This window comes from Dermacentor silvarum, chromosome 5 (genome assembly GCF_013339745.2).
Source record: "Dermacentor silvarum isolate Dsil-2018 chromosome 5, BIME_Dsil_1.4, whole genome shotgun sequence".
Lineage (NCBI taxonomy): Eukaryota > Metazoa > Arthropoda > Arachnida > Ixodida > Ixodidae > Dermacentor > Dermacentor silvarum.
The window spans coordinates 94,330,202-94,352,607 of NC_051158.1; the positions used below are offsets into that span (position 1 = coordinate 94,330,202).

At 46.1% G+C, this 22,406-nt stretch overlaps 2 protein-coding genes across 3 annotated transcripts in view; one reads left to right on the top strand and one right to left on the bottom strand.

Moving 5' to 3' along the window:
• The window catches only part of LOC119453624 (ribosome biogenesis regulatory protein homolog), a 219,022-nt gene that overhangs the window by 15,316 nt on the left and 181,300 nt on the right, over positions 1-22,406 (top strand). Inside the window, exons 9-12 of one of the 2 annotated variants that reach the window (XM_037715682.2) lie at positions 653-760; positions 2,809-2,907; positions 7,163-7,197; positions 19,050-19,215. In XM_037715682.2, the coding sequence (XP_037571610.1) occupies positions 653-760; positions 2,809-2,907; positions 7,163-7,197; positions 19,050-19,191 (384 nt within the window). In that variant the 3' untranslated portion in view covers positions 19,192-19,215. Of the gene's footprint in view, positions 1-652; positions 761-2,808; positions 2,908-7,162; positions 7,198-19,049; positions 19,216-22,406 lie in introns of those variants that run through there. The other variant, XM_049668294.1, reaches the window with a different exon arrangement.
• Positions 16,157-18,115, bottom strand: LOC119453623 (uncharacterized). The gene has a single exon (XM_037715681.2). It carries the CDS (start codon positions 17,855-17,857, stop codon positions 16,622-16,624), a length of 1,236 nt encoding a protein of 411 aa, XP_037571609.1. The 5' UTR covers positions 17,858-18,115; the 3' UTR covers positions 16,157-16,621.

Below are 22,406 nucleotides of genomic sequence, written 5' to 3' on the forward strand. Positions count from 1 at the left end.
ACCGAATAAAAACTACTGGTAACCAAACGTCTCGGCAAATCTCGATTCTCTGTGATCTCGACGTAAGAGGTCACGTGTTGGACCACCACTGCTGGCTACACGGAGTGTTCACATGCCAAGGCTGGCTGCATGATGTAATGCTCTGCCCTATATTTTTTCCTTCCTCCATTTTGGCGACTATGGACCCCGCCCAGATCCCGCTGTGGCGACTTGTCTGTGCCGTTCGCTCCACTGGCTCGGCCGCCGCCACCGCTGTTGCTCACGCGTTCGTATGATCCGCAGCGGCGTGACAACACATTCTAAATGGCCAATGTTTTTCATATTGTGAGCAATGTATTTCGGCTGGGGAATGTTACAAATTCGTCGCACACTGAAATTCGTACCAGCCGTGATCGTATCATCGGGGTTTTACTGTAATTATGATGAATGAATAATAACAAGAAAAATAATAATTTTGTGGATCCATACATAACACTTGACTGAGGATATTTATTATGAACTGTCCCTCTGAGGCCTTCAGGCAAGCAGTGGTGCAGTGGAGCCCTTGATGCTGTGGACAGCGGCTATTACGAGGGGCTAGTGAAATAACTTGTGTGTGGTCCCGAGTAATCTCTGCATTGTTTCTAATTCCGGGCTCTGCCAATCATTGCAGGTCTCCAAGGCAGTGACTGTTGCCAAGGCAGCGACGGCTTCACACGGCAAGTTTGCCGGCACCCTCAAGGAAGAGAAGAATGTCAAAGTTCGGCGCGCCAAGCGCAAGGTATGTTGCCTTCATTATTTTCTCGAGCTTTTCCAGGGACACCAAAGCAAAAAAATTTATTTGAGCTGTGTAAGTAAGGTACCCTTCTGAAATGCCAAAAAAAGGCGCTCTTACCGCACGAACAATGGTAAGTCAGAAATGATGGTGGCACGGCGTCAACGGAATATCGCGCCCACTAATATCTGCAGCACAATAGCAAGCACCCCCACATTCGAGTGATTTGAAATTGGCGCTAACTACCGAGCAAGCGCTTCCGCCCTTTCTTGGCCCTGTTCACCACTTCACGCATTTTCACTGGACCGCTTGGCTACAGTTTTTCTTATTTTGTCTACCTTTTACGAAATTGCCTGTTAAATTATATAAATTTACGCAGTTTTGTGTGAAAGAAAGTTATTGTTTAGCTGCACTTCTGCTGAGGCCCTATAGTTCACCATAGCCAGCTATCTGTATAGCCATAGCTTTCGTCAGTTGCCATTTTTATCAAACGTGTAAAGTGTCATGTGACTTAAACACAAGACAAATGGTGCTATTTTGTGTGCAATTCGTCGTACGATGCATTGGGGTCCCACTTGTCGCATACCATGATTTGGGACACATGGTACGAATGAGCGAGCGGTACATAGCGCTGACGAGAACCGGTGCCCCTGCATTAATTCTCGAAACACTGCTTCACAAAGAAAGTGAAAACAAGCGTTTTCGCACAGCTTACTCGATTTAAACAAACTATGACAGTGTAAAGACAACTACACGAGCAGCGTAGACGTGTTTCCGCAAGGCAATGTTCGCAGTGTCAGCTCCGTTGACAGCCGCCGATGGCTAGGAGCCAGCAGGCCTAGCTTGCTGGGCCATCGAATCGGAGACCGGTGGCACTTGCAACATGACCGCATGCAGCTCGTAATAAAGCGCCTATGTTGGTCAGCACAATGTGTACACAATTGTGTTGCGGTTACATTGCAATACATTTGATTTTATCGACGCCGGCGGAAGCAAATGCGCAAGCCAGGTGAGCTTGCGATCGCTGGGAGACTGTATAGGCCGAGCTCGCTAGCCACTAGATCCGGGGCCGGCAGCCCTTGAAATTTGGTCTGCGGCCGAGCAAGTGCCCCCCCCTGAACTTTTCTTGGATTATCCTACACCATAGGGGGGGGGGCACTTGCTCGGAATCCTATGATATGAGTTTTTATGGCAACAAATCTGTTCATGTACTTGCCAGTGTGCTCAGTGAATGCACATATGTATAAATTGGCCATGTTTCAGTTAACAACAGTGAAATGAGCTGCACAAGTTCTGTGAGCAGACATTTTTGTGGTAGCATCTATCATGTAATACATTATTTTAATGACAAGCTCCAGTTGTCAGTGTTATTACTGGTCCTTGAACAGATTCTGCCAAATTATATTGATTAAATACAGGAAAATCTGTGAAGAAATTTCCTTGAATTCCACCTAAAATTGCTACTAAATGCATTTTTAATGCTATTTGCAAGGCCGGAATCTTGCTGGGAAAATGCTGGGAAAATTCCGGCATTGCCCAGAACAGTTGTACTTGCTGTGGTATATCTGTGGCCATGGTATTCTGTATTTGAGAACAAAGTTCCAACGTTGATTTGCAAATACAGCTGCCGCATTCCGATGGGAGCAGCATGCAAAAACGCCTATGCCTGTCACCTTAGGCGCATAGTAAAAGAATCCCAGATGACCAAGATTACGGAGCACCCTCCCAACTATGGCAGCCTTCATATCCTATAGGATCTTAAATCCCATGATGTTATTCTGGAGCCGATACAGCGCGAAAGGACGGTACAAGCAAGAACACTAACACAGCAGAGCAGTTTGTAATTTGCGCTGTTTGTAATTAGCGCCTTCCTTTTGCGCTGTTTCGGTTCTGGTGTGTACCAGCTACAACATGTCAGTGCCCCATTTTGGTATACTGTTCTGGTTCAGAATTTTGTTGGTGCAAGGGCACCAGAGAGCCCTCACATCACGCGGTGTCTGTCCAATGCTGAGAGTGATTGCCCTGCTTGTTCTTTTTTTCTCTCTCTGTCACAGTTTGAGTCCAACTTTAGAGACAGTAGGAAGGAGCGGGATGCTCAGTTGAAGGTGTTCAACGACATGCAGCGCAAGAAACCCAAGCTCGACGTCAAGCGGGTGAGTGGCAACACCGGCAGGAGGCTTTCCGCCGTTCATCTCTGACTTGCAATTACCAGTCATCATCAGTGGACTTTTTAAGTCCACTATAGGACAAATGCCCCATCCAGCGATTTCCGATTGCCCGCGCCATGTGGCAGCTTACTGTACCCCATGCCTGCAAAATTAATGATTCTCATCAGCTCCCCTCCACTGCAGTTTGCTCTGAAGGGCTCTTTCTAGTTTTTGTTTTCGATATGGAATATTTGCTGTGAATGAATTTTAATCGCATCAGTCTTCCACCTACCCTATTGTGCTCAGAGAGTTTGACAATGGGTGGCCCCAATTTCTACCTTCCACTGCTGTCTCTGTTCATGTTGTTTTGTACAATAACTGAAGAAGCTAAGCGTGCCCTTTCTTCAGCACAAGCAGTGGCCTTGTTTATTGTCCGCTGAAGGATTGAGGACTCTCCCCGCAATCTTAGTTCTGTCTTGCATCAGCCAACTACATCTCGTGGTTGCCGTTTCCTATCATCATGCTGCGTAACCTTTCCACCTTACTCCTTCAATCCTTGAGTACTCATTACTACTTGTTGCATACATTCTTTTTGTGTTATTGGGTGCGAAACTAATATGAAGGAAAAAAAATCAAGACAAGAAGGACTGTCACATTCAACTCATTCAGAGCAGACAGTTCACTTCTCAGAGAAGTTGCCAGCAGGCACGATTCTTGAATCCGTGTTAGGACAATTGGGCATTTTTGTCAATTTCATTTGCTTTGCTGTTCTGTCTCATTTGAGTGTGCATTGTGCTTAAGCAAACTGGCAACTATCTTGAAAAGTGAACTATACCATATGAATAATGTTAGCTGCATGTGGCTGGCACTCTTTCCTGCGATGTTGATTTTTTCTTCGTATATGTGAAGTAGAACACAAGAGGTTGGACAATGTCACTACTCACTACTCTCCTTGTGTTTTGCTGGGTGCCTGAAACAGCACAACGCACCAGAAGAAAATTACTCACTATGTTTCCCTTTCCTTGGCAAAGCACCTTTTCTGTTAGTCTTAATAGGCCACTCCTTTCAACGTATGGAAAGATGATTTTATTCAGAAGTGGCTGTCAATTTGTGCAGCACAAATGGAGGCTCTCTGTCTGTGAGCCTTATCAAGAGGCTGCCAGCCTGAAAAGAGCAGAAAAAACAATGTAAACAAACATAAGCCCCATATCGAATAACTGCTTATGAGCATGGGGGTCCCATATAAAAACTTGTATGTTCGCGCATGTTATATGGGGCAAATCCCAGATGATTATATAAATGTATGGGAATCCCATACCAAAACTCGTTCCCAGCTATTGTGGGGCATGCTCTCTATGATGCTCTATGGGAACATTATGATACCTTCATATAATCATATAGTCGCATCGCATTTGTGCCATATGATAATATGTGAGCATACGACCCTCCCCCATCCTCTCGTATGTTCATTAAGGATTATTCGATGTGGGACTTACACAAGTTTTTTCGATGGGGAAGACATCCACCACTAAGGAAACCCAAGAAGCTGGCATGTTTGTTTCTGGTGTGCGCAAAATGAAGTTAGACCTTAGTTATTGAAAGAAGCGGGGCACCAGGAAAGAAGGAAAGATAAAGGGAGAAATTTGCGAAGAACACCCATCTTATGGAGGAGTGAGATACAGATCAAGAAGATCCGTATTATTCAGAAAGCTCACGACCTGCATTTACTTGCATAAGGAAATGTGAGACTGTGTCATGGTAGTGCAAGTTACAGCAAGACAGTTCAATTAAACTTCAGCTGCAGCAAGGACTGGACAGTGAAGCTTTGGCTAATGAGTCATGCCATTCAGAAGATACTGAATATTGATTCAGTGACACTTTGATACTATAACAAATTATCAGATGTAACAAAGCAAATGTTATAGGTTTCGCACCAATATCAGCATGTAATGAATGTGTGGTTAGAACGAATATGAGATATAATTAAGGTATTTTTGTGTCAGATGTGGCTGTTATAATGAGGTGCCAAAACATTCTTTAGAACAACCGAAAGTTGAGCTAGTTGGTAGGGATTCATGTTGGAAAGAAATTCAGAGCCCCTCCACTACTGTCAAGATGGAAGCCAGCGAAGCTGTGACTATGGTGGGTCTGCTGTAGTGAATTTAGATATTACAGTAGAACCCCGCTGTTACGTTCCCGGGTGCTGCGTTTTCCCGGCTATTACGTCGTTTTCGGCCGGTCCCGGCACAGCTCTCATAGAACCCAATGCATTGGTAACCCTGCTGTTACGTCGCAAATGTGGGACCCTTCCCGCATCATACGTTGCGAACTACCACCCCGCGCCGGCCCGAGCAGCCATTTTGACTTTTCATGTCGCTTGGCTTGGTTGCTTGACGATGGCATTGGCTGCCCAAAGTGCCGGGGGCGACACTTATGACGTATTTTTGGTTTCCGCCAGCAAAAGTATGGCCCTTGAGATCCGTATTTGCTATATAAAGATGGTGTCTATGACGCGTTGCTGCCCTAAAATTGGTTTTGGCTCATAGTTGTTCCGTATCAAGTCCAAGGGCGATAACACCCCTCGCCGCGCGCCGTATGCTGTATGTGCGAGTGAAAGAATGCGTGGGGAGCTGACGACCCCGTCTAAATCTCACGCGCGAAAGAAATAAAAGCATGGAGGAAGCGCGCTTTCTTCCGTTGCGCTTGAGGCACCGGCGAGGGAGCGAGGGGGGAGGGATAGCGGGCAGTGTTGTGCATACTCTGGCATCAACTGCGTACTGCGCGGCGGCGCGCGGTCGCGGGCCGTATCTTGAAAGCGATCTACGTTGGGGGTAGAGTCTACGCAGTGTAGGTGTGTCAGGGGCTCGTAGCTTTGTGCATGCTGTGTGTTCTGGGCGCTCAGTTTGCGTTCAAGCGATAGACAACAGCACAAAGGTCACTTTGCTCGCTTCTGCAGCGGCGCTTAAATTCCTCACGCCAGCGTTTGACAGCGCGTGTCCGTGCTCATCGAATGTGATGTCTTCATGTTTGCCTGTGGGCGCTGACACCATGCTTGTTGATATAGTTAATGAGCAAATGTTTACAAGTTTATACGGACGATAAAACTACTATTCGTACTTTGTATAGCTGTCTGCTAATTTGCTATCGCAATCGATACTTCGGCTGTCGGGTGAAACTACGAGTTTTCTTCACACGTAAGAATTAAAATAATACTGTGTGCAGTTAAACAGCACTTCCATTTCTAAATTTTTCCTGTTTCCCGGCTCTTGCATTTCCCGGCTCTTACGTTTTTTTTTTTTTTACGGTCCCGTGAAAAACGTATCAGCGGGGTTCTACTATATCATTGATTATAGTGAGCGTCTTCGGCATGTTCGTAAAAGAGCAAGGACACCGGTGTCTCGTTTTTGCCCAGCACAATAGCCGGTTAGTGCGTTTGCTGCACAAAGTCCGCCCCATCGTCATAGACTAGCATATGAGCCACAGCATTCATAGCCACGGCACAATGCACGGCAGCGTCAGGATCCCGTGAGATCGCTCCCGTTGCTGCTCTCGGCGACTCATATGGGGGTATGTGCCACAATGGGGGTATGTGCCACAACGTGATTTTATTATCGTTAATCGTGACGTAACTGACGAGCATGTGATGTTATTGATGTCATGACCTCTCACTCATGTTAGTCATCCGTTTTGACACCTGTGCGAAGGCACAACTGGCGGGAAACCGCCATGCACGTGGAGTCGAAATGCTGATGATGATAGTTTTTTTCTACACGCGGACACGATCCTGGGGGAACTAGCCTTTAACAGCTTCGCTGTAAAAGTTAGACATACAGACACGGACAGAAGAACAGAGAAACGGACAACACAAATGGCGAATATTAACTGAAAGGTTGCACAATGATGGAAAAGAAGGTAGACACAAAACTTATCTGTGCAGGCTCAGGAATGGCATCGCCACCCGTCAAACTGTTCCTCTTCTTGTCCACCACTGTTAGACTCTTCAGCTGATAGTCTGTTTGTGTTGTCCGTTTCCTCCTGTGTCCGTAACTGCATGCCTAACTTTTGTCAGAACAGTTGTTGTAGTGAAACCTCATTGGTCATTCTGGGAAGACAAAAAGCAATCCAAGGAGCCCAAAGACATTAGCTCCATTAGAAGCCCTGCTATAGATGTCCTAAACTTTTTTCATTTATGATTGTTCACCGTAAGGTGTAAGCTGGCGATGCTTTGGTCACATTTTATATTTGCTTTTCTGTGTTTCAGGCGGCCAACCAGTTCATTCACCAGGAAGAGATAGAGTGAGTGTATTTCTCCAATTTTATTTGATAATCTTTGGTAGTGGTGCAGATCTCACTGAAGTGTCTATATATTCTTGCCACACCTTGTTCTTCTGTTTCGCACTCCGAGCTTGTGTTCAATATCAGGGGTGGGGGGGGGGGATTTCACTGGTGCAGGAGTAAGGGTTGTGATGCACATTGAATGAAAAATCACCGATGATTATGATACTCCTTAATGCAAAATTTCAGCTGTGCTGAAATTTTGCATTATATATATATATGAAGGCAGTGGTTCTCAACTGGGGGATGCGAAGCCATTTTCGGGGTCCGCAAGAGCCACACCCGCAAAAAAGAAGAAAAAAAAGAAAGAAGGCCGTGCCTACTTCAAATCTTAGGGCATTCTGGTTGGGGAACTGCAGAAATGTTTCCCCTTCTCCATGAGATGGCTGTTAAGCTTTTAACGTGCCAGCATTAAGGGCCCCGTGTCGCAGATAATCCGGCATAAGCGCCGGTGTCATTGGCGGAAATAATCTTGCTGAACCACATCATCCCGAACCACCCCGACCGGGCAGGCCCTTTGCGTGATGCAAAGCATTAGTGAACAAAAATTGAATTTCTGAAAGTAAAATCTGTCAGAAAAATTGTAAAGTACGACTTAACCACAACCTACAGACGTGATAGCGTCGGATTGTAATTTGAATACAGTAAAAGCTCATTAATTCGCACCTCATTAATTCAAACTTTTGGATAATTTGAACTGTCGCGGTCTGGCCACGCAGCATATGCATCTATGGGTAAACCAACTCATTATTTCGCACGAGCATCGGCTCCTCCACCATTAATTTGAACTGCGCACCGCCGAACTGAGGTCCTCCACGATCGGGTTGCGGGGCTCGGAACGAGCGATTTAGTCCAGAAAATTGAACTTTGGGGCCTAAATTTGTCTGAAAAATCGGTCAGCGAAATTGCATCAGCTTATGGAAACCCTAACTCTGCATTTATGAAGTCTGGAATATCCATCAAGTCCGAAAAATCCGTTGGGAACTGTAATGAAGGCGCTCGGTGTCGGGCACCTATTTTTCAACTTCAAGGAAATTGATGATGTAGCTATGCGTCACGACCACGTTTTGGAATACAAACTGATGGCCATCGCTTTCAAAGCAAAGAAGCAAAAAGTGATCACAGATTATTTTGCTCGAAAAATATTGTGAGTTACAAGTGCTTTCTTGCAACCTGGTGTCAATTCTGGCTGTTTTTAATGACTTTGTTAGTTTGAATTCGGTTTAATTTGAACTCGTTAATCGTCCCTGCGAAATTCGAATTATCAAGCTTTTACTGTATACGAGAAAAAAGCCCAATAAGCAGCCAGGGATCTTTGAATGCTGTTGCGTTCTGCTCTTAAAGGCAAAACTTTAAGTCCTCCAAATTTTTGTTGCAGTTTTCTATGGCATACGAGGTCTTTTAGAAAAGTATCCGACCTTTGGCCAAAGAAAAAAAGACTGGCATAACTGGAGCTTTGGAAACCTAATCACCCTCAAAGTAGTCTCCTTGGGACTCCACACACTTCTCCCAGCAGTGCTACCATTGTTTCAAGCATTCCGAGAAGGCCCTCTTTCAGAATGGAGTTTAGCTCAGCTGTCGTTACAGCCATAATGTCCTCTCTTGTCTGAAATCGCGCTCCTTTCAATGGCCTCTTGATTTTGGGAAAAAGCCAGAAGTCGCAGGGGGCCATATCAGGATAGTAAGGAGCCTGTTGAACTACAGGAGTCTGGTTTTTTGCCAAAATAGTCTGAATCAAGTGCGAGGAATGTGCAGGAGCATTGTCGTGATGGATGCGCCAATTTCCTGTTGACCACAACTCCGGCCTCTTGTGCCGCACAGCATCACATAGGCGACGGAGGCCATCCCTGTAGTACTCTTTGGTGATTGACCTTGTGGTGCGTACTCATGGTACCATACCGCAGGAGTCAAAGAGAGCAGTCAGCATCACTTTGACGTTGCTGCGCACTTGGCGGGCCTTCTTTGGTCTTGGTGACTTGGGAATGCTTCCACTGTGGCGACTGGGATTTGGTTTCCGGACCGTACCCCTACACACAAGACTCGTCACCAGTGATTATGGTGTTCATGAAGTCGGGATCAGTGTTTGTGGAATCCAGCATGTCCTGTGAGACTTCAACATGAAGTTGCTTTTGCTCCACCGTGAGCACCTTCGGCACAAATTTCGCCGCAAGTCTCTTTATGGACAAATCTTTGGTGATAATGGAATGTGCAGAAAAAGTGCTGATGCCCACCTCTTCCGCAATTTCTCGGATAGTCACACAACGGTCCCGCATCACCACAGTGTTCACTTCGGCAATGACCTGGTCATTTCGGCATGTTGATGGCCGACCGGAGCGTGGTCTCCACCAATATGCGGCCATCTTTAAACCGGTTGTACCACTCCTTGATCAGTGTGCTGCTCATAGCATCGTCACCAAAAGCCATCTGAATCTTCCGAATGGTTTCCACTTGGCTGTCCTCCAGTTTCTGGCAAAATTTGATGCAGTAGCGCTGCTCCAGTCGCTCCGTCATTTTCCTTTGCAATAAAAAAAAAACGACGAGAGCACTGCGCACTACCTCACTCAAACGCTGCGTCCCAGCGACTGACGCTATCGGCAGGCAGGAAAAAAATTCGCGCATGTGCACGAAGGTTCAAGGTTGGCTGATGCAAGCGCGCTTGTTTTATATTCATCAGGTGTTCGCAAAAAAGAAAAAAAAGGTAGGATACTTTTCTAACAGACCTCGTATGCATGCGAGCATGCTTTTTCCAGGCTTGCATACTTGAAAAACAAGTACAGAAACAGGTTGAATGTGGCTGCAGATTACAATTCTGCTTAAGTGTGACCACACCACATATTGGCAAGCTGTCCAAATTGAATTAATGTGGCACTTTGGTTTCACTATGCTTTGGCAGGTAGCAATAAAAGGCACCTGTCTCATGCCGCATGTTGTGTTTATTTCTACCCTCCCCCCATCACTTCCACTGGTCCACAAAGGGTCCCGACACATCCAGTGGCTGAGAACTACTGTATTAACTCTTTCCGTACCGCGCCCATTGGGCATCGTTAGCCCACTATCGATGGTTTGAGCACGCCGCTTTCGAGACCTTCCTGCGCTGCTAATGGACATACTGCGCTATCCTGACGTGAAGGAGGAGAACTATATTTTTCATTTCTGAGCAGTCCGCATTGTTCCCGCTTGGCAGTGATTTTGAAGTGCCCTCCGAAGTTTCGCGATCATCAAAGCAGAACGCAAAAATGTCCGGCTCCAGAAGCAGCACGCTGCGCGCGATTCAGGAAATGGCAGATCTTGCGATTCCGCTGCCTCTGCGGCTGATCTTATCAATGCATCGAGCAGCAATGAGTCAGAGGACGTTGACTTTTCGTCGGACTTTGAGTCTGAAAGTGACGACGATGCAAGCCAGCCCAGAACATCTGCGGTTGCAGCCTGGCACGCCCAACTGCTGTGCTTGTAGTTAAATTTTTGTAGAAGAATACCGGTTCAATGAAAAATTTTGATTTTTTCGGAGATAGTGCCTGTTAGACAGCAATACATTTTATATATCATAATTTTGTTTAAATTTTTTTCTTAGTAGATACCCAAGCATGTTTTTACAAACTTTGTTCAATTTCATCCCACAATCTTGATTTTGACAATCTACAGTGCAGTCCACTTATAACGATATCGACAAAACGAGAAATCCGATCGTTATAACCGATTATCGCTATATCTGGACTGCGAAGAAAAAAAATGCCGAATATACCTTTGCAGTCCCGAAACCGAAATTAACACTTGCGATAAAAAATCGACGTCATAGAAAGTAGGCCGTGAAAAATGAAACTTATTTATACCTCTAAATAGCGTCTCAATCGTTAGGCACGCTGAAATAAAAATCTGCACTTGCTTTCGCGGAAGTTTCGGATTCACAACCGCCGTGTGCATCGCGTCCATCTGCTGCGCGAACACTGGCGGCTATAATTTAGTGTGCATGAATTCAATGAGCGACTCGATCGAGGATGTTGCACTTTGGTTGAACCTCGGGTCGGTGTCAAAGGCGGGGGGGCCATTGTCAATCTCGTCACTGTTGCTGCTGTCATCGCCTCCGTCGCACAACGCCGCCGTCTGTCGCGACAACGATCGCCCCGTCGGAGTTCTCTTCGCAGAACGAGGCAGCACTATTTTCACTCAGAAGCTCCTCCATCGACGCACCACCTATTTCATCGTCAGTAGTGACTGTGCTCCGAGAGTTCAAACACCACCTTGTTGGTTTTCGCCCATGGGGTTTTCGTCGTGGCGCACGAAGCCCGCCTTTTCCGTTGATCGGCATGAACACTGCTTCTAGCCTTGATGACCGCGGCGCTCCCGGTTTTCATAATCGTCAATATCATCCACTGCGCGAGCTCTTACTTCAAGTCTTGCAAAATTTGCAGCCTTCGTCTCGAGAGACGCAGCTTTGCGCTTTGACGGCGCACCTCCCGCTGCTTCCGCGGTGCATAGGCCGCGCAGGCGCCGCTTGCTTATCGCTTTCTCCCCCCTCTTGCAAAATTAGTTTCGTCCACGGTGGTTTCGTCTCAAGGGGCGCACCTGCCGCTGCTTCCGTTGAGAGTGAGTGCATCAGGGAGCGCAGGCGCCCCTCTCCAGAGGAGGCATTGCCTTTGCTAATCGCCTTTCTTCCGCCCTCTGCTCGCGCGACCGCCGGGGACGCAGGGGTGAAGCAGCTGGCGCCATCTTGTGCACGCTGCACCAACTTGCGATGCTCTCCGTGGCTTTCGCAATCGGCGCGCGGGCGGGATGCGCTGCGCCGTAATGGCGGCAGATACGAACTCGCGTAGGTAAACTTTTCGCCCCGTCTCGGTTAAGGGCAACGTAGGAACGCAATTTTCACAATTATTCTGCATGAAAAGCACTGCCCAGAAGCAAAATTTCAATCGTTATATCCAATATGCGGTGAATAATATATCGTTATATATGGGTTTTTTTCTCATAGCCCCAATGCATAAGTTGATACTCTTAGGTCGACTCATCGTTATAACCGATATATCGTTACATATGGTATCGTTATATGTGGACTGCACTGTATATCTCTTTTATGACATACATCTTGTTAATAAAACTTTTATGCATGAAAAGTGCATTCATTCTGCTTTTTGTTTATGTATTACAGAAAATATTGTGTGCAGTAGTTCTTTCAGAAAAAAAATCTGGCATAATCTCCAAAAAACACATATTTTCTCTTTGGTAGGGAAAGAGTTGAGTAGGGAAGAGCAACTTTTTTGTTTGTTATGATAGCAGGTGAGTGAGGAAGAAGTTTCTACAATCGGTTATAACGATGAGTCGACTTAAGAGTATTTGTAGTGCACATTAAAGAACCCCAGGTGGTCAAAATTAATCCGGAGCCCTCCACTATGGCGTGCCTCATAACCAGAACTGGTTTTGGCATATAGAACCCCAGAAAAGAAGAAGAAAGGCTTCAGAGTATCAACCTATGCATTAGGGCTATGAGAAAAAACCCATATAAAACGATATGTTATTCACCGCATATCGGATATAACGATAGAAATTTTGCTTCTGGGCAGCATTTTTCATGCAAAATCATCGTGAAATTTGCGTTCCTAAGTTGCCCTTAATCGAGACAGGGGCGAAAGTTTGCCTACACGAGTTCGTATCTGCCGCCATTACCGCGCAGCGCAACCCGCCTATGCACCGATTGCAAACGAAAGCCACGGAGAGCATCGCAAGTTGGCGCAACGTGCACAAGATGACGCCAGCTGCTTCGCGTCCACGTTACGTCTGCGTGGGAAGAAAGCGCCGGCGCGCAGGCACATCCGAGCGCACAAAGCCCCCCCCCCTTTTCCGTTGGTCGGCATGCCTACTTCTTCTATACGCTTCTAGCCTTCATGCTCCCGGTTGTCATAATCGTCGATATCATCGACTGCGCGAGCTCGTACTTCGAGTCTGCAAATTTTGCAGCTTTGTCTCAAGCGCACCTCCCGCTGCTTCCGCGATGCATTTCTGCGCTCGCTTAGAGCATAGAGAAACAAAAAAAAAAGTATGTCTTTCTCTATGCCTAGAGAGAGAGAAAGGGAAGGCAGGCGCAGCTCGCTTATTGCTTTTTTTACTCCTCCTCTTCTATGGATGCTCGCACGACCACCGGCGACGACGCGAAGTAGCTGGCGCCATCTTGTGCACTCTGCGCCAACTTGCGATGCTCTCCGTGGCTTTCGCAATTGGCACACGGGCGGGATGCGCTGCATGGTAATGGCTGCAGATACGAACTCACGTAGGCAAACTTCGCACCATGTCAGTTAAAAGGCAAATTTCACGATTATTCTGCATGAAAAACACCGCCCAGAAGCAAGATTTCGATTGTTATATCCCATATGCGGTGAATAACATCGTTATATATGGGTTTTTTTCTCATAGCCCTAACACATAAGTTGATACTCTTAAGTCGACTCATCGTTATAACCGCTATATAGTTATATGTGGTATCGTAAGTGGACTGCAATGTATTGCACAAAAGCAGTGCAGAAGCTGCAATTCTTGTCATCTCGTGTCCGATTAGCAGTCGCACTGGCGAGGGTTTTGTGGCTTATTTCGCATTGTGGCTGCAGTGCAAAACCCACGTCGTCATACGAGACATGTTTTTACTACCGTGCTCGCAGCGCTTATTTTTTTGCCAGTGAGCTGGTTGGCAACAAATCGTCCATGTATCGTGATGTAGCCAGAAGATTCGATGCCAGCATGCAGGCTGTGCTATTGCTGATGCGTTGCACTGAGTTTGCAGCATTCGCTGCAAACGAAACTGTGGTCGCTATCGACGCCGCTATCACGAGTTCAGTTTTCGAGTTCCGATATTCAGTGCACTTCTGAAGGCACGCAGCCAATGCGCATTGAGTTAAGGGCATTATTATAGGGGAATAATCGCATCGACTACAAATCATATTTTAAAATGTAACGACTGTTTGCCGCAGCTGCTGCAGGCAAAAGCAGGGTCACAATCGGCATCATCATAGATGGTGACTGCGCAGTTCTGAAAGCCACGTGCGCATCGAGTCAAAATGAAACTACTGTTAGGATAACCGCTGCAGACGGAACCGTGATCACTATGCATTTTTAAATGCACCACCCAACGCGGTGTCGTGTAGCATCAAACGCTAGAATAAAGGCCATAAATACAAATAAACAAGAAGCGTTTTGGTATTCCTATCATTTTCTGCTAATGGCTGGTGATGCCGACTTCGCCACTTCGTTTCTGTTGGACGCTAGCACATTTTTTTTTTTTTTCTCTTTTAAATCGCACATTTGCGGCGCTCCTCACTTGCCGTGCTTGAAGGGTGGGCCAAATCAGCAAGTGTGGGCAACACGCCGCCCTGCGCGATGGTAACGCCGGAGAGCAGCTTTTTCAGCTCCTCGTCGTCCGAATTGCCGGGACCAGAGGACAAATTCGAATTGTCCGATTTACCGAATTAACTTGGGTCAAATTAATTAGGTTTTACTGTATAGCACTGTTAGCTCACTACATTAGCTGCATGTAAAAGCACTTGCTTTTCTTCCAACTTGGCATGACTGTGGTAAAGCACAACTGAGAGAGACAAACACCATCTTTATTAACATTGGAGGACACAGTATGGTGCTGTCCTCTTCATTCATTTTCTAGAATGTTAGCACCTGAAATTTGCAAGAAATGCTATTTGCAGGACGGACGCATAGGCAGGTGCCTGAGAGGGTGGTATGTTCATCGTAAAGGAGCTTTGGACGTGAAAAACAGACACTCATCAAATTATGAAATCCTTTGTCGCAGTCTCGCGGTACCACTTATCACTGAGACTTACTTACACAACAGCTATGGCCTTTCCGCAAAAATCCGAGTCCATTCAGCACTCGATGGGACAAGAGGGGAGAGCATGTCATCCTGCGTAGAGCACTGCACGGGCTCGGGCTTGCCCGGGCCCAGCCCGGGCCGTGGGCCGGGCCGGGTAGAGCAGTTTTTTCACGGGCTCGGGCACGGCGTGTGCTTTTTGACCCGGGCCCGGGCCGGGCTCGGGTTTTTTGACGCGGGCCCGGGCCGGGCTCAGGCTTTCTGCGAGTTATTCTCGGGCTTCTCAACTCTGAAAAACATGTATTTTCGGTCTCGGGCCGGGTTCAGGCCGGTTTCGAGCCGGGCTCGGGCTGGGCTCGGGCTTAAGTTAAAGGGGTGGCGGGCCGGGCTCGGGCTTAAGTTAAAGGGGTGGCGGGCCGGGCTGGGCGGGTAACGTAGATTATTTCCGGGCCCGGGCCGGGCCCGGGTCTCGCCATAAAAGTTTTGATCGGGCTCGGGCGGGCCGCCCAATGTAAAAACGGGCCCGGGCCGGGCCCGGGCCGCAAAAATCGGCCCGTGCAGTGCTCTAATCCTGCGTTTCCAAGAGAAACGAGCAACTGGAAGGGCCATTTTCGTAGCATTTAGTGACACGGCCACTGTATGGTCTTCAAGCATCACATTAGATTGACCGGCGGGCTTTAAAGCTATTTGTGAGACCACGTGACTGCCGCATGCGGATGCAGCAGTCACATGGTCTCACACGTGACAGTGGTGTGATGAGTCCTTTTCCACATCCGAAACCGTGATGTGCGCAGTGTGTGTTTTGAACGGGTTGTGTAAAAGATGTTAATTATTATTATTTGTGGTGCTCTTCAAAAATTGAGGCTTTGTACCATAATTATAGAACATACAGCATCTTCAAAAATGAAATAAACAAGAAAAAAATGCGGGTAAAAAAACTTTTCTTGTCGATACTCCTTTAAGGGGAGATGCTACTCGAAAAAGGTTTTTCTTTATTTCTTGACCTAGAACATTGAAATTTTAGATATTAGTAGAGTTTGTGATGCCGATTTCAAAACTGTAATTGGTTTTCTTGTAGCTACAATAGTTCCAGAGTTCCAACAACTTTGCTAACAGAATATAGGGTTTTTTGTGCACACTTTTTAGCTTATTAAAAATTTTCACACAGAATCCCAATATAGCTCATTTTGCTGCACATGAGCAGTATATTACTGAAAAGAACCTCAAATGTGGGCATAACATGCTACCTTTTTTTTAAAAAATCGAGAGTACCAAATCTATATTTTACATCTACCCCATCGGCATTTCAAGTTATGAAACAAAATATCTGTAATGTATATTGCAACTTTATATAGATATCAGTACTTTAGAGTGTTTGAAGACGCTCTGTGCAAAATTTCATTAAGATAGGACAATTTTAAGTGCATGAAAGTTTGTGCACCACATGTCAGAATTGCCTCAAAATGCAAATTGAGAAAAATGCATTTGAAAGTTGTAAACATGTTTATTCTTCAATATACTGTGGGATTTGCATGAAACTTTGTGATAGCATAGGACAATCCACCCTTTCCACAGTCAGTGCCTTTAAAAACGCCCAGCACCATAGGTTCGTCCTTCTCGGCGCTGGAGAATGGAGTCATCAAGGCGCACTCTCTTTGCCGCGTGGCGACGATGAGCCCTTGCCTCAGCTGTCTCACATGCAGACATTCTTTGAATTCTTCTGTGGTCACGGGATTGGCCCAAGGTGATCAGTTCATCAGGTGGCAGTACACCAAGCTCTTGAAGGACGTGTTCGAAGCTTGAATGTCCCTTGTTGAACCATAACACAGCCATTGCGGCTGCAGTTTCCACTGCTGTCCGAGATGCAAACTTAGTCTTCGGACAGAGAAGCCAGATTTTGCTGTTCAAAGATTCTGCAGCATTTTGGGTCTTTCCTTGTAGACAGCGAACCAGCAGTTTTTCATCCGTGAGGCGCTTATATATAGGAAGCACAGCCAACCCCTGAGCCTTCGTGAGGATTGGGGTGTGGTCTGGTGTAGGCTCCCCAAGAGCTTCAGCTCGCCTGTGTTTGCACCAGGAAGTCGCCCCTTCTGGACAGTATCTGTGGCTGCCTGCAGTGTTGCTGGATGATGAGTGAAAGTATGATGCCCAGATAGCACGATACATCTTCAGGAGATCACCCCTGTTGGTGGTTATAGCAATGCGATAATAGTTCTGCAGCTTCTGAATTGTGCCATCTTTCAACTTTTCTCCACGTGGAAGTCGTGTTGGAAGCTTCCTAAGTGCAGTGCCTAGACGCTTGGCTACGTGATTTGTGCATTCCTCCTTGTCCACAACTAGTTCACCATACACCTTGGCTTCAGCAACAGCAGTGTATGCTTTGCTATCCCCGTCACTGAGGAACTTCGTGAGGCGCAATGGTGTCTCGTATGATGGCGTCCTCCTCCATATACGCAAAGCTGCCTCAGTCTCCATAGCATGAGAGGAGCACTCTGTGTTTTTTTCACAAACGGGACTGTGAAATGCCTGCCATATTTCCTCATCAGTACCCAAGTCTTTATGTCGGCTACAGGCAAGGCAGTAGTTTGAGAGCACCTCAAAATCTAGGCACAAACCAGTGTCCACAGACACAGCAGTGCCTATTCCATTATGGCTTTTATGCCCTCTTTTCTGCCATGTTCCATCATACATGACAGCAACATCAGCTCCATCCGCCTTCTCTTTAGTTATAATTCTTGCCTTCGCGAGATTTTCTTGCACAGCTTTGACAGCTGCGGCATGAACTTTTTTGCCAATTGCAATAAAACTCTTGTGATGCATGGGCGTTGGCAAGCCAAGAAAAGCGCAAAAACGCGACAGCTGTTCATGTCCGATGCCTATCGCACGCGCGGCCACTACAACTTTCACATTCACGGCGAAGCTGTCACGCGAGCTGCCGCTTCGATAGCTCCGTTCTGCACTGGTACCGATCGGATGTCCTTCTGGCACAACACGCCGTGAGCTATGCGCGGCGGAAAGCACTGACTCGGGGCATTCACTGTTATTGCAGTAGAGCTCGAGGAATGCAGAGAGGCCCTTACGTTTGCTTGCGGAGTCACGGACGACGAGTCCAGTAGTGTGGCACGTTGGGCAAACGGCACCGCTTACCATTGCTGTAAGCGCACCGATGTCGCAGATTACTCCGTTCACGGAACCATCACCACTTCTTGTTCTCTCGTTTTCGAAATGTCCTATCTTTTTTTCGGATGCGCTGATAAACTTGATCGCGGCGTCGTCGATATCATCGGAGTTCCCGCGAGCCACCGTATCCCCGCAGCCCTGATTAGGCCTAGCGGTAGGCGAGTCGCGTTCTTCCACAGTCGCTTTGCGTTTCGGCCTACGTCGACGCCCTTGATACTTGTTCTTGCTTCCATATTTCCGAGCTCGAAAATCACGCTTCTTCGAGTGATCCATTGCGGACTAAGAGAAATGTAGAAACGCGCGGCAAGCGCTGACCTTCGCAAGCGCTCCGTGAGCGGGGCTGACTATCACGTGACCAGTCGGGACGGCCAGATCGGCTGAAAGTTGGCTGAAAGCTGACTTCGATACGGCTTTTTTTAACCAAAATACGAAACTGGAGGAAGTCCTGTATGCTAGAATAAGGCTTGATCTATCTCACTGAACAAACTGCAATGGCGGACGACGTCGAGTTTCCGAGAGGCGGGTGTTCTAAAACAGCCGTTATACGCGCAAATTCGTGACTTAGAGAGCTACCTTGGCTGATGCAGATCGATTTTTCACCGATTTCTCGTTCGAATTCAGCCTTGATATTTAGGAAAGTAAGAGTTTAATGACCAAAAATAATTTTAGAAGCAAAATCTCAAAAGCGAAAATGTTCGCGAAAAACGCGATTTTTCGACCCGCATCTCCCCTTAACCATGCATAGCATGCTAATACAGCTGAGGTACCAGTTGTACGCATTGGCCAATTAAACATGCTTTCTAATATTTGACGTTTTTGTCCACCCCTGCAGGGTGTCCGAAAACCCCAGACGACGGAAGGCAGGCAAAAAACACCACGGAAAGGAGATGTCCTCGAAGAAGAAAGGTGGTCTCAACCACAAGGGCAGGAATCGATCGCAAAATGCAAAGCACAAGAAGGGACGGAAGAAGTAATAAATCAAGTTTTTGTTAGACAAATGATTGTGGGAACAGCCTCATTGATTTGTTGACTTTGCTTCACCTGATAGAATCAGTAAACCATAGGCACAGGCTGCAGCACACCTCTCACCATCTTTTTTTCCCCTTTTTTTTTTCTGGATAGAATAAAGTTCCTCTGGGTCCTTACTTTAATTGAAAATAGGTTATTATGCATGTTCACAAACAATATGTTGCTGAACGTTGAGCCCTACAGGCAAACCTTGTTCAACTAGTAGTATATTCTTACATCATTATAATTAAGCCTTATTGCAACAAAGTTGCATCCAGCATGGAAATAGCTTTGCTATGAGAGTACATGCTGAAAAAAAGTATTACCTGTCATAGGCGTATTTACCGGTGATAAGAGAGACACTTGCTCCCCCTCCCACTGCCAGAAGTGGAGGGGCAAATTAGGCCATTTGTGCCACCACGCAGAAACGTTTGAAAGTGGGTGCTTTTGGCTGCACACTTCCAATGCACCAAGACAACAGCTGTGACCAAATTCTTTTTGTGAATGCATTAGCCACATGAGCAATGCTTTCCTTTATTACGCGTCCTCCGTTTGCCCAGTGTGGATTGTCTTTCGTACCTCACTGCGAAGAGCTACAATAGAAGAAAGAAGTGCGTCATGCATGCTGCATTGCAAAGAAGGCTGGCGCAGGGCAGTTCCCGCCATAACAAATTTCACGTTGCGCTTCTTGCGTCATGCCCAGTTTTTTGGGACTGCATAATCTTATTTGCACAAAATTCCCTTGCTGGTTACCATGTCTCGAACCTCTTCTTTATTTTTTCCTTTTGTACTGAATTTTTTTATGTTCCGCTGGATAATGCTGATATTTCACAATAAGAACCTGTATAGCGTAAACCTTAGCGTGTATCTAGATTTCCTTATCGATTGTGCATGAAGAACCTTAAATATTGCAGGTAAATGTACTGAAATATAGATGTTTGTAGATGTGAATATGTTTTTTTTACTTCTGTAACCCATATTTTTATTTGCTATAGCTGATGCCAATTGAAAGGGGAAGGAATCCCGTCAAGCTGCTGTTATGCAGCTTTTTTTCCTTGCCCTTGCATTTTTTTCTTTCTTTTTTCTTTGTAAGAAAAGCAGGGAAAATGTGAAAATAAAGTTGAAAGGAAGTTCTTTCTCCTTGAAGTTGATCAGATCTCTTCAATATGATAATCGCTGTTGATGAAGCAGGAGGCAGTTTAGGTAACAAACTTGGAGATATATTGCAATGAAAATATTTACACAGTCAAATGCAGAGTGTGCACAAGAACACTGATGAAAAACACAGAACTAAAATAGCCCCTTACTCTTCTACTTTTCCTAAGTTAGACCCTAGGACAACTGTCTCTACACACAATCACTTGAGTCACACTGTTCGACCACCAAGTGGTTATGGCCCAGACTGGCGTTGCATCGTACGAAGTCTTACTGATCTATCAGTTTAGTCATTACAGCCTAGGCTGAAAGGAATGGGTTCCAGAGAGTCTTTAAGTACATTTCGGTAAACAACAGAAAGGGCAGGTGGCAACTGCTGGCCCGTCTCAACATTCCCCTAATCAATGCGGTAACATAAATTCAACCACCTACTGGATTGTGCCTGATCTCGTTAGCAGAGTTTTGAGACTTTAGGCAAGCGTTTGACATTCTTTTCCATCATGGCTCTTCCTCTCCTATTCCCACGCTCTTTGCGATGCCTCGCTGCATGGGCGCCTCAAATTTCTGTCTTCACGTTTCTGCGTAATTTGTTGTCCGCAGGCCCGCTCTCATAGAATACCACAAGTGACATGCGCACCGGCAATTAACAAGCACTCCGTCAAAGCAATGTTTTTTTCAAATCCTACGCTGGCCTCGATGAGCTTTTGACGACTGGGCTGTTCTTCAATTGGGTAATTCTTGGCACCGTCTCCCGCAGGTCATAGACCTCGTAAAAGGTTCTTGCCATTATGGGTCCTTTGTTCGTAGGCATTTAGGCCTGACAAAAGGGCATGCGACATCATCGCCCCCCACCTTTGGTGACAGTGTAAACGCTCCCACATTCATGGGTAAGGATTAGTAGGTAATTACCCCTGCAATCACATTACATGGCCTGCCCAGCTCCATTTCTTCCTAGTAATGTTAACTAGAATTCGGCTATGCCTGTTTGTTCTCTGATCCACACCGCTCTCTTCCTGCATCTTAACAATAGGCTTAACATTTTCCGCTCCATCGCTGTTTGTGCGGCCCTTAACTTGTTCTCGAGCTTCTTTATTAACCTCCAAGTTTCTGCCTCATATGTTAGCACCGGTAGAATGCAATGATTGTACACTTTTCTTTTCAACGACAGTGGTAAGCTCACAGTCAGGATTTGGCAATGCTTGCCGTATGCACTCCAACCCAATTTTATTCTTCTGTAAATTCCTTTCTCGTGATCTGGGTCCCCTCTGAGTAATTGACCTAGATAAACGTACTCCTTTACAGGCTCTAGAGGTTGACTGGCGATCCTGAATTCTTGTTCCCTTGCCAGGCTATTTAACATTATATTTGTCTTTGCATATTAATCTTCAACCACACACTTACACTTTCTCGATTAAGGTCCTCAATCATTCGCTGTAATTCGTCCCCATTGTTGCTGAATAGGGCAATGTCATCTGCAAACCAAAGGTTGCTGAGATATTCGCCGTTGATCCTCACTCTTAAGCCTTCCCAGTCTAAGAGCTTGAATACTTCTTCTAAGCATGCAATGAATAGCATTAGAGAGATTGCGCCTCCATGCCTGACCCCTTTCTTGATAGGTACCTTTCTACTTTTCTTGTGGAAAACGAAGGTTGCTGTGCAATCCTTGTAGATATTTGCCAAGCTATTCACATATGCCCCCTGTACTCCTTGATTGTGCAATGCCTCTATGACTGCTGGTATCTGTACTGAATCAAATGATTTTTCATAATGTATGAAAGCCATATAGAGAGGTTGATTGTACTCCGCACATCTCTCTATTACCTGATTGATGACATGGATATGATCCATTGTAGAATATCCTTTCCTCAAGCCAGCCTGTTCTCTTGGTTGGCTGAAGTCAAGGGTTGCCCTGATTCTATTGGAAATTACCTTGGTGAATATTTTATACAATGCTGAAAGCAAGGTAATGGGTCAATAATTCTTCAAATCTTTAATGGCTCCCTACATATGGATGCGTATAATGTTT

What these genes read in the sequence shown, in the direction of transcription:
- LOC119453623 (XM_037715681.2), bottom strand. Translation starts at nt 17,857, where the DNA reads ATGCATCACAAGAGTTTTATTGCAATTGGCAAAAAAGTTCATGCCGCA.